This window comes from Balaenoptera acutorostrata, chromosome 5 (genome assembly GCF_949987535.1).
Source record: "Balaenoptera acutorostrata chromosome 5, mBalAcu1.1, whole genome shotgun sequence".
NCBI lineage: Eukaryota > Metazoa > Chordata > Mammalia > Artiodactyla > Balaenopteridae > Balaenoptera > Balaenoptera acutorostrata.
In genome coordinates, this window is record NC_080068.1 from 50178542 (window position 1) to 50191171 (window position 12630).

Sequence of the window (12630 nt, forward strand, 5' to 3'; positions counted from 1 at the left end):
TGGTGAGCAAAGCAGATGAGAACATCAGGGCCACCTGCTTGAAGCCTCTTGCTGACCCCACTGAGCAGGGATAAAGTCCCAACTCTCCTATGGGACACAAGAGCCCTTCAAAGTCTGACCCCAAGGGGCCTCCACACCTCTCACCCCACACTGCACACCTGAGCCTAGAGTCAAAAGTAACTTCTTTCCGCCTACAATCTTGCTTTTTCACCCGCGATGTCTGAACACAGCTTTTTCTTCTCCTCCAAATGTTTCTTCCCTCCCTTGCACACACCCCTCACGTGACAAACCCTTACCCATCCCCCAAGACCCAGTTCAACTGTGAGGTCCTAGGTCGCCGGGGCAGAGGTGTGGTAGGCACAGATCTCAGCACGCCCCTCGTAAAAGCACTTGTTACATTGCGCCTTAATTACGGTTCACAGTGTCCCCGCTAACTTGTGAGCTCGTCTAGAGCAGGCGCAGTGTCGTATCCATCCTGAATCCCCCGTGCTTGGCACTCGGTAGGCCCGCAGCTCGTATCTGAGGAGGCGGTAGAGCCGGGGAGGGCAGGCGATTTTCCGGGGTGGGCGCGGGGTCTGCGACGAGGGGGCGAGGGGCGCTGCCGGGCGGGCGTCAGGGAGCCGCTGGCGCTGGGGGGCCGCCGGGACTGGCCGCGGGTCGCGCGGGCCGAATCGCGGCAGCCGCTGCGGGGCACATGACTGCGGGCTCAGCCTCCGCCCCGCCCGCTTCCCCGCGCAGCTGCCGGCTGTCGCCTCCCGGGGCTGCGGAGAGCCCGGCTGGCGAGCGTCTCCGCCCTGCGCGCTCCCTTTTCCTCGCGAGCTGCGCCACAAGGGCGTCGCGGCTGCCCCGGCCAGGGAAAGCGAAACCAAAGCGGGCCTTCCACTCCCCATCGGCCGGCGGGGGGCCGCGGAGTCGGGAGCCGCGCGCATCGGCCGGGCCGCAGGCGCCCGAAGGCCCCGGGCCTTCCGGCCGCTACTGCGGCGGCGCCTCCCTCCCTCCCTCCTTCCCGTCCAGTCGCCGGCCGCCCGGCCCGTGAGCGGTACGCGGAATGGGCAGGTGCTGCTTCTACGTGGTGGGGACGCTGTCCCTGCTTCTGCTGGTGACCAGCGTCACGCTGCTGGTGGCCAGAGTCTTCCAGAAGGCCGTGGACCAGACGATCGAGAAGGTGAGGCGTGGCCGGCTGTGTGTGTGTGTGTGTGTGTGTGTGTGTGTGTGTGTGCGCGCGCGCGCGTGTGTTGGGAGGACACTTCCAGCCCACCCTCCCTCTGCTAAACCTTGTGCAGGGAGGATCTGCACCCCAGCGAACCCTCTAGACTAGAGCCCTGCTTTCCTCCTTGTCTTCTTGGGGTGGGTTGGTAAGGGTTAAAGGAGGAGAGGAATGAGAACGCTTCTGTTCCTTTTAGAATAATAAACGAGACTACGGATCTAGACTTTTAAAGAAAGATTCCACTTCTCTTCTGTCGTTTGCATCCCCGCCCACCCTGAGCCCTCCCTACGCCCCAATTTCTGTTGGGCCCAAACTCATTTCCCTCCCACTTTATGAAGAAACAAAACTAAATGAAAGACCCCACAGGTGTGTTGGCTGCTTGCTGTGGCCTTGGAAGTGATGTGGGGTGGGGATGAGAAGCGGGTGTGTGGTCTATTGTGTCCTTGCCTTCCTGGGCTGAGCCCGCCCTTGGTTGCCAGGCCAGGCCTCTGGACTGGGTGACTTTCCAGTCCATCAGAGTCTGTGTTTACCGGCCGACTTAGATGTTTGATATCTTGTACCAGCAGTCTGTGTTGCTTTGTTTCACCGTGGATTCTTGCTCTTCTCAAACAGCCATAAGCTTCAGGCAGAGATACATTTAGATCCTTAAAAGAATCTGAGCCCGTCTCTTCCCCCTAGATGTGTGCGCTGGATAGCTGGTCATTTCAGATTTTTCCATCCTGTGATTTCACCAGTAGTCATTTCTTCTGCCCTTTCACCCACACCCACCAATCTGTGTGGAAAGAGGAACCGGAGAGAGTTAATGGGATCGCTTTTTCCTTTAAAAAAAGATTATCGGAGCAGCCTTTCTTGTTAGCACCCATAACTGCATGCCTAATTTCTTCCACTGGTTGACGCTTGCAGTTGGCCAGATAATAAAAGCCCTGGTCCTCCTCCAAGATTGATCACTGCACTCCCAGTTAGCAAAATTGTTTTGTTCCAGGTGGCAAAAGACATATTCCTTTAATAGAGGCTTTTCTAAAGGCCATCAATTACTTGAAATCTGACGGTAAAGGCAACTTAAAAAAAATGCCATGGTAAAGCATAGTTTAATTTTTTTTAAGTTCACGTTGCCAGTGGGAGACAAGGCCCACTGTCTGAGCTTCTCAAAGGCCATTGTTTTCTCTGAGCACCCATGTTCAAAGAAAAAACTAAATTGAATCTCTCCACGCTTGTCCACCTGCAAATCCACGGCACGATTGTTTAAGGATGTAACCTCTTGCTTGAGTGACTAGAGTTAAGCAATCCAATTGCAGTCAATTGAATTTTCTTGTGTGGCTTTGAAAGGCTGTTTCAGGAGAGCCCTGTAGGTTGAGTGATCTCCCCCGTGTCTCAGATATTATCAGCCTTCTGATGCTCTGTGGGTCTACATTCATGGGCGGTCAGCAGGGAGGATGCCGGGGGTTGGGGGGGGGTGGGCTGTAAGGCAGCTTGGCTGGGACTTGAGTTGGTGTTGATATTTGGTAATTGGCTTTTAAAGATGGTTTTTTCCATGAGGAATGAACTCTGATCTGACTGATAAATTATAGTACAGAGGAAGTGAACTTTCAGAATTGCCTCACTCTGCTAAGGAATATTGCACAATGTGGTATGTGAAACTAAATGAGAGGGCTAGTTTCTGTGGACAGGTGTGGGAATATTGTAAGGCAACCAGAGGTCACGCATTACCATCATTACCATTCTGCTTTCCTGGATCACCTGTAGGATGTTAGCGTGAGATGGCAGGAAAGAGTAAGGACTCAGCAGGTCAATTCGTGGGCATGAATCCTGGCTCCACTGTGTACTAGCTAGGTTACCTTTGGCTGGTGCTTAACCTTTCTTGATTTTAGGTTTTTCCATCTGTAAATGGGGTTAATAACAACTCACGTAAATAGAAGGACTATAAGAATTATTAGAGAAAATGAGTGTACTTTTCATGGGGTATAGTTAGTACGTATAGTTATTTGTAAACGATAACAGTTTTATTTTCGTTAGAAGGCACGTAAGCAAAGAAAAAATACATGAGATTTGAGGTCAGGCACCCTGTGCTCAAATCCTAGCCCTGACATTTTCAAACCTTTTGACTTTGGGCAAGTTACTTTTCTGAGCCTCAATTTCATTCCTTGAAGTGAGGATGTTAGCCATCTTGGGCACAGCGGTGCATTTACCATGAAGCTCACAAAGCTCAAGCTTTGGGTCCCTCGTGTGCATAGGCCCTTCCAAAGCCTTCTACCTAATTCTGTATCCAAAATTTTCTTTTCTTAGGGAGGGCCTCCACACCATGTATAAGCTTCACACGAACCCAGGATCTGCCTCTGTGTGTGCTGTTGTGAGACTGAGTGAGGTAATCTGAGCCCAGCATCAGGCATGGAATAGGTGATCAGTTATGGCTGCCATCATTCTTTCCATTAATGTTGTTATGGAAAAATTCATTCATAACTTGACTTTAATATACTTGTAATATAATCCACCCTGTTACTCCCAGTTCTTAATTTTTTTCATTTGAAGACTGTGTCCTGTCTTGTCTACATCAAAAAGAGAAGAGAGAAAAAGAATGAAAATCAAATGAGTAGGTTGGGTTAATTGTGAGAAGCTTAGTAACATAATTCCTATTAGAAGAATTTGTCTCATGTGATAATCATCTATGATCCCCACAGTAGCCAGGGATGATTGAAGGGAGATTTTAATTTTGGCCATTGAATAGAGTGGAAGGAACCCAGACAGTTTGGTTCCATTCTTGGCTTGTTATATTATGCCTTGCATTGGGCAAGCCCTGTAATTGTTTCTCTTTACTTTTCTCAATTGCAGAAGAGGCAGAGTAATGCTTCCCTCCTTGGCCCACACCTGCATCCTGGGGGATACTCTGAGCATTAACTAGGCCTTCCCTGTCGAGCATTTTAACCTCCCTGAAGACAGAGCTTTGCAGAGACCCAGCAATCTCTTTTCCTCCCTAGAACCTGGAAGGGCAGGATTTTTCGGGACATTTCATTTGGTAACCCTGCTAATTGTTCTGGCACCTAGTGTAGTGCCTGGTACATGGTAGGTAGCTAAAAAGCCTGCTGCCTCACTTTTGATCGTTTTAGTTGAAAGAACAGTGTCCTAAGAATCAGCAGAACTTGGTTAAAACTCCTTTTTCTGTCACTAGCAAATACTTGGATTAAATTGGACAAGCCAAGTAGCAAAGTATTGAACCTCTCAAACCGTTAGGTTCCTCATCTTGAAAATGGGGGTAATAAGAATACCTACCTTTGGGTTGGTGCAAGAATGAAATAAAAGGATTGATGGAAAGCATATAGCACAGTCCCTCCCAAGCACCTGACTTTGTTATTGTTATTTGTATAGGCAAAGTATTTGTATGGACAACAGTAAACATTTGTTATTGTTTGCAGCTATTCGTTTCTTATCTAGGAACTGAAGCTTATATAGTAGATAAAGTTCCTTCTAGCTTCAAATTTCTGAGATTCTATGACACAGGCATACGACCTGTGCTTGAGAACAACTCTGCAGGTCAGGATGTTAAATTTGCCTTTAGGCTTGTTGACGGTTTAAACATCTCCCAGAAATGAGGACATAGAGCTGGCCGAAGTCAGGGCTGGCTAATAAGAGATGGGCTGGCAAGGGAAGCAGTGAGAGGGCAAGAGACTGTTGACGCTTTGCTTCCTATTCACAGACCAAGGAAGAACAATAGCCTTAGGTCTCCGCGATGAGACAAACAGGACAGATTCCCTTACCCTTTGCCAGAACCTGAGGCTCTAGGCAGGTACCAGCTGGCCTCCATCGGAGCCAAAGCAACTTTGGAGCTGTTCTAGTGCCTCAAGAAATAAAATATAATCACTGATAATTTAACCAAACAACATTGATTGGTGAATATGTGGGGTCTTTTTTAAAGTCAAATGAGTAAAACATCTTCATTGTTGTTTATGTAAAGACAATCAAGTATATGTAATCTTAAAGGGCTCCTTCTTGCTCGGCTACCTCATCTCCTTAGTTGTCTCTTTTCAGAGTTAAGAAGACATAGAATCTTAGATTAAGAAAAAAACCTTAGGCATCACTTAATCTGTTATTTTCTAGTCAAGGAAACTGAGACTGTGTCAATTTTGAAATGGATGGTGGTGGGTATCGAATTACCTTTACACCTATATGACACTGGATACGTAGATAAGTGACTTACCAAAGTCCAAATGGAGAGGCTTGGGGGGCAAGCTGGGTCTCCTAATTCACTTTTCCCATCCTGAGGGTGACCCTACATCCCGTTGCCTGTGACAATTCTGGCTTATTTACACCTGTTATCCTGGAGCAGTTACTAGCACCTTCTTTCCTTTCAAAAGATTCCTGGTGACAGTAAATTCTACCCTCGCATATCACATTGTCCTCCACTTCTTGGCATTAAAGAGGAGCAATGCTCTCTGAGGAAACGAGGCACCCTCACGCGAGCTCAAGAACGAGCTAGCCGGCTTTTTATAAAGCCAGAAGAGGAAGCTCATAGAAATCCAAGGGTGAGACCCACAGCACAGTCAGGCCTCCTACCAATCCAGTAGAAACTGGAAAGTCAGCAGGACCAGGCACACTCTGTGTCTCCCACTCGTTCCTCTGTTTTCCCCACCAACCAGCTTCCTCTGATTCCTTGGGCGCAGGCTGTTTCCTCATCTGGAGCTTCCCCAGCCCTGACCCTATATGACTCTTCAGCTACTGAGCCTCCCATGAACGTGCTTCATCTCTCAGTTCCTTCTTCCCGGATTCGTGGTAGAGTCACGTGATTGGCTCAGCACAAGCAGAAACCATAGATCTGTAAACAGAGGCCGTATCCTTGCCAGATTCTTTAACTCCTAAGCAAAATTATCCAACTCCTCCCTGGCTTTTAGAAACATGAGCTGGTGACATCAAAATCATATTACGTTTCTTCCAGCTGTTACTAATTCATGGTGACCGTGCGTGCATTCATTACTAATGGTTAAGACAATGGAGTGAACCGGTGGTTCTCAGTGTTGTCTCTAGACTCTAGGGAACCACGTCAGAATCACCTATAGAAATTTAAAAAATAGAGACCCCACCAGCCCTGCTGAATCAGAGTCCTTAGAAACAGCACCCAGGTCAAAGAGCTAACCATGAAGTCTGTGACTGGTTTGGATGGTGATTACGTTAACCCACGTCTTCACTCCTTGAGATGGCAATTCTTTTTTTTTTTTTAAACTTTGTATTTTATTCTTTATTTTTGTTTATTTTTCTGGTAAAAAAATACGTGCCATTGTAAAAAGTCAGACAACAAAAATTAATAAAAGAAAGATAACCACTGTTAAATATATTGTTGATTAATCTACATTTTTTCATTGTGCATATATAGTAATACATATACTTTAGAGAAATAGGGTGCTTCTATTTATTTTTAATTTATTTTTAATTTGCTATATTTATTTATTTATTTTTTTTAAATTAATTAATTAATTAATTTATTTATTTTTGGCTGTTTTGGGTCTTCGTTTCTGTGCGAGGGCTTTCTCTAGTTGTGGCGAGCGGGGGCCACTCTTCATCGCCATGCGCGGGTCTCTCACTGTCGTGGCCTCTCTTGTTGCGGAGCACAGGCTCCAGATGCGCAGGCTCAGTACTTGTGGCTCATGGGCTTAGTTGCTCCGCGGCACGTGGGATCTTCCCAGACCAGGGCTCGAACCTGTGTTCCCTGCATTGGCAGGCAGATTCTTAACCACTGTGCCACCAGGGAAGCCCTCTATATTTATTTTTAATTTCATCTGGTATGACTAACATATAAAAGAGTTGATAATTCTAGTTGGGGCTATTACTCTTAGTAATTACTATTATTCTGCAGGTTTACATTAAAGGAGATATCTTTAGGGAGGGAGAGGAAGGTTCTAGATTGTGAGAATCGTTTTTGTTTTCTCGTTGAATAAAGTACAAGATTTCATTGTCAGGCCGCAGTGAAGGGGCCATCTGTTCTGCCAGACACTTGCTTGTTTCCCAGGGAAGAATCGGCAGGTGGGATTATAAGATCATTAATGAAAACACAGGATGTTGGCCAAGTGACTGGGCATTAATGGCCTATATCATCAAGATATATACTCTGTATACATGATACATTACATGAAGCGACTGTTTTTTATCAAAGCTGGTAACTAGTCAAAAGCAACCGAGGAAAATAAAGGCTACATTCAGTGTTTGCTCTCTATATCCAAAAGCACTTTTAGGTATATTCTTTGGCAGTCATCTGTTTATTTAGCAAATATCAGTATTTACTGAGTGTGAACCATTTGTGAGGCAGTGTGCTAAGAGCTACGGATACAATAGTAAATGAGGCACAGCCCTTACCCTTATGGAATTTATGATCTAATTCAGACTTTTGGGGCTCAGACCCTTTTATTCTCTTAACAATTATTGAAAACCCCAAAGAACCTATATTTCTGTGGGTTATATCTATTGATATTTACAATATTAGAAATTAAAACGGATACATTTTTAAAACACAAGAATACACAAGCACATATTCCGTTAGCTGTCAGAGCAATGACATCATTACAAGCTGTGTGACCTCTAGAAAGCTCCTCTGTATGCTCACGAAAGAATGAGTGAAAAAGGCAGATTATGTCTTAGTATTATTATGGAAATAGAGTTGACCTTGAGGAACCCCCTGAGAGGGTCTTGGGGACCCCCAGAGGTCCTCAGACCACCCTTCGAGAACTACTGATCTGGTTTTCATTTAATTAATTTTGTTGATTTTTAGAATAATTTTAAAAATAACATAATGTCTCTGCTTTATTTCTGTAAGGCCAGTTTGGAAGCTATATTATTAATGTTTTCAAACCACCAGGATTTTGTTTAGTTTGTTACTGGGTTGGCCAAAATGTTCATTTGGTTAGTGAATGTTCAATAAAACTCTTGGTGAAAATGAAAAATGTGTCTTTTATGGTTACTTAAAACCGAACGAACTTTTTGGCCAACTCAATATATATTCATATGTCCTTTTAGTTTCATTAGTCCAGTGTGAAGGGTAGTAGTTTGGGCCATCGGTGATGCAGGTTCAGCAAATCTCCTGTCTTTTCCTGCATGTGAAACAAGCTAGACTAGAACGTAAGCAGCTCCATAATTGAATTCCTTGATAACTCCCCTCTAGCCTCAGGCCTACCAGGGATTTTCTATTCATATGACACAATTTAGTATTTAAAGCTAGCCTGAAAGCTCTCTTTGAAGGTAGGGGTCCTGCCTTATGTAACTTTGTATCCTCTTCCCAACCTGCTGAATGAATGTCATACAAAGTAGATGGTCATTAAACATTGCGTGGATGAACGGAAGAACGAAAACTTAACATCTTCAGGATGATTTTGTTTGTATATTGTTATTTAGCTTCACATTTTTGTTCCGCTCTGTAGGCCAGTGGTCGCGTTTGCCTCACTAATAGTTTATGCCTTTAAAATCTGGAAAATTCACCAAATAATCCAGCTTTCCAGCTTCTCCGGAAACATGCGGCTGTTTTGCCGTGCTGACCCCATCACAGTCCTGTGTGTCAGTAGCCTGGGCAGAATAGAGGCTGCTAACCTCCCTCCCTGTTCCCACCACGGTCACACCCCTGTTGTCCCCTGACCGCAAGGCTCAGTGAAGGGGCCCTTTGTCATGGTGCTTGCTCTGCTGTCTTTCCTAGAGTAGAGAAATATCTGTTTGTGTCTGATGCTCTTTACCAAAAGAAGGAAAATGAAAGATAGCCTGTGTTTAACAAAATGTGTTTAGCAAAAATGGGAGAGGGCATATTTCTGTGTAGAAGTGAATATTATTGCTAGGATTTGGCTTGCAAATATGTACAAACCTGTACCTGCTTCACTCATTGCCCTTTCCCACGTGGCTCCTTTGGCATCTGAGTTTTCTACTCTTTCTAGAGAAAGCAAGGCAGAATGCCATTGTTATGGGAATGTAATCATTACTCTTGCAAGTCCCATTTTAAGGATATTACTTTTAATACTATATTTCTGATAGTCCACAGTAATGGAGGGAAGAGGAGACGTAGAACATTACTTATTTCATCTTTGGGATATATAATCGCAACCAAACAGGTTGTAAAAGAATGACTGGCTCTACAGGTTATACACAGAACCCAGCATTATTGTCACGGCCACATTTCTTATTTATTCACATCTTAAAATACTTTCTGTCATCCACTCCTTCAGCCTCTTCCCCCCAACCCCCTGCTGGCTGGAATCCACATATATTTCCCCAATTTTCACCTGGTCTTTTTGATTAACTTTATGTCTGGTGGCTGCTTTTTCTTTAGGCTGGCAGTCTCAACCTTGGTGTCACATTTGTAATTACCTGGAAGCGTTTAAAAAGTACTCTAGTGTGTATTTTGTAGCAGGAGCTTTTTCAGGATAACTGTTCCACCTTCTTGTCTTGTATGTAATTTTTTTTTAAAGGTCAAGTTTTTTTTTTTTTATAAATTATTTATTTGTTTATTTTTGGCTGCATTAGGTCTTCATTGCTGCGCGCGGCCTTTCTCTAGTTGTGGCGAGCGGGGGCTACTCTTCACTGCGGTGGCTTCTCTTGTTGTGGAGCATGGGCTGTAGGCACATGGGCTTCAGTAATTGTGGCTCATGGACTCAGTAGTTGTGGCTCGCGGGCTCTAGAGCGCAGGCTCAGTAGTTGTGGCGCACAGGCTTAGTAGCTCCGCGGCATGTGGGATCTTCCCGGACCAGGGCTTGAACCCGTGTCTCCTGCATTGGCAGGCAGATTCTTAACCACTGCGCCACCAGGGAAGCCCCCCTTGTATGTCATTTTATAGACAGAGTAGCAGCTTACACATAAACTAACATTTGAACCTCAACTGTCAGATCTCATTAGCCGAAATTGTTGGAGTTGCAATTAAAGCAAAATGAGTTCAACAACAGTGACATTAAAAAAAAAAGCCAAGGCATTTGTTCTTGAGTTAAAATAAGGTCAGAGAATAAGGGTAAAATGTTAATGGCAGCGTATTTCTTTTACCTCAACAGAGAATTTAAAAAGGTAAATAGTGCAAATTACTTACATTACTATAAGAGTCTGCATTGGGTTTGCTTAATTTCAGGGAGAAATTTTTAAAATAATGCAAACCAACTGGTGTTTTGCTATATGGTGAGTTTTATTAATCTGGAATCCAATGAGAATCATCCACATGCTATTAGATCAGGTTCTCAAAGTTGGTCTGCATCATCTCCGGGTGAATTCAGATGGTGTAGATGGCAACATGGTTGCTGAGTTTCTGTTTAATTATTAAGTAGCACTTTATTGAACTAAAAGAACAACCAGCAGTGCTCTTGAAGCCTGGAAGTTTCCTTTAAAGTATTACTTACTCCCATCAAGCCCAATGCAATTCCCTGAGTGCTTATTTTTATCATCTGGACGTGGCTTATACCAGGACAGCCGGTTCAGCAGCCATCCTTGTGCTGCCTTCCCGAAAGATCTCTGTCAGGCTGGCTTGGATGTGTTGTATCTTGTGGCTGTACCAACTCATGTCAGCTCTCAGCAGAAGCAGCTAATCCAGCCCATACCTGGGGGAAGGTGGGCAGTTGAGTGTTGCTGGTGCTTAAAGGACCTGTCAGGGGATGACAGAGGATGGCAGGTGACGGGCTGCGTCAGGTCAAGAACCTCAGACTTTATCCTGTGAGCAGTAGGGAGAGTGTCTGTCCTGATAGGCACTTTTGATAGAACTCTCTGGAAGCTGATGTGGATAATAGCTTTGAAAGGGCCAAGGCTGGAGAGAAGGAGAGCAGTTAGGAGACTACCTGTTACCTAATTACCTATGAGGAGACTAGCTAATACTGAACAGTATTGCCTCAGTCCACGCCGGTGATGGAATAGGCACAGGAATAGAAGTGGAGAAGGGGAGGAGGTAAACTCAATAGGACTGAGTGATTGATTAGGGGAGAAGATCATGAGTCCCTTTTTTGGTCACGTTGCTGTTGAGCACCCTGTGAGGTATCCAGATGGGGATTTTAGGATGGATCCATACAATTGAAACGATCCAAATAATTTCAGGCATAAGCCCCTCTTTGGGCCTTGCACTGTTACATGCAGGTCAATTTTGTGTCCTTAGCTAAATGTCTTCTTGAAACAGGGCCTATGCTTGTTGGGCATAGAGGAAGCTCTCATTATATGCATATTGGCTAATTAACTGAAAGGTACGTTTTTCAGTCCAAATGATTAACTTGGCTGCTGACATTACAGATTGACCACGTAACTTGATCATCTTTCCAATACCGCTTTTGATGGTAGTGCCGTCATTTTATGCCTGGAACAATTCATCATGTTCTGCAGTATACAAAGTCACATTGTAAAACTGATTTGGGACCTTACGCTGATTGTTAATTTAGCATAAGTGGAAAACTCTGCTGGTTATAGGGTTGTCTAGTGGCCCGGGAAGGTCTCGGAGCCCAAGTGATGATTTCTCTACAGTTTCACGGTCTTTCTGGGGTAGGTTGCCAGATAAAATACAGGATGTCTAGTTAAACTTGAATTTCAGATAAACTACAAATAATATTTTAGTGAGTATGTCTATGTAAGAGTTTGATTCATTTCAATTTATAAGTTGTTAGCATCTTCCTATATAGACGTCATCTCTCTCTCATACACTTTTTCTTGAATTATTTGAATGCAAGTTGCAGATATTACAGCACTTTGCCCCTGAATCCTTCAGCATTGCGTCCTAAGAATTAAAGCATTTTTGACATGGCCTATGCAATATTTGGGACAACCTTGGGCATCCTTTGTTTTTATTCACTAAATCTGGCAGCTCTACCCTGAGGGTGCGATGGTGGGGCAGCTGCTAGAGTGGCCAAGCATGGGCTTTGCAAACCCACAGACCTAGACTAGGTGGGACTTCACTTGACTTACTGGCTCTGTGAGTTTGGGAAAGCCGATGCCACCATTTCTTTACCTGCAAAATGGGAATTCTTACCTTGCAGGGCCAGCGTAAGGCTTAGAGATCCTTTCCATAAAGCCCTAGCACGGCACCTGATTCCTGGAGACCTTCAGTAAGTAGCATTTTAGCAGTGATAACTGTCCTTCTCTGAGCTGAATGTCAGGGTAGGAGATAAAAATAAAGAAGCGACTGTTTTAGAAATGTTGGCAGCTGTCTTTATAAACTCCCCTCTGTTCTCTCATTCCCCTTCCCTACTTAGTGTGTACACACACACAGACACACACACACAGATGCACACGCACCACCCCACACCATCCACTCTGGGATTTACAGTGGGTTCCGTGACAGCCCTTTAGCTGGGGAAGAAAAGAGACATGTTAAAGGTACAGGAAAAACCAACACTCTTGAGAGCAAGATTTGAAGGGAATCAAAGGTGGTCCGAGACTTGTTTGAGTGTTGACTCAGCTAAGAGTGACCAGGGAGAGGCCGGTGATGGGGGTGGAGGAGAATCCCGGGT

The 12630-nt window shown here is 44.8% G+C and overlaps 1 protein-coding gene across 1 annotated transcript in view; it reads left to right on the plus strand.

The window, feature by feature from the left end:
* Positions 1–632: 632 nt before the first annotated feature.
* The window catches only part of SCARB2 (scavenger receptor class B member 2), a 68079-nt gene continuing 56081 nt past the window's right edge, over positions 633–12630 (plus strand). The window contains exon 1 of the mRNA XM_007165566.2: positions 633–1165. Within this exon, the coding sequence (XP_007165628.1) occupies positions 1049–1165 (117 nt within the window). The 5' untranslated portion in view covers positions 633–1048. The remainder of the gene's footprint in view (positions 1166–12630) is intronic.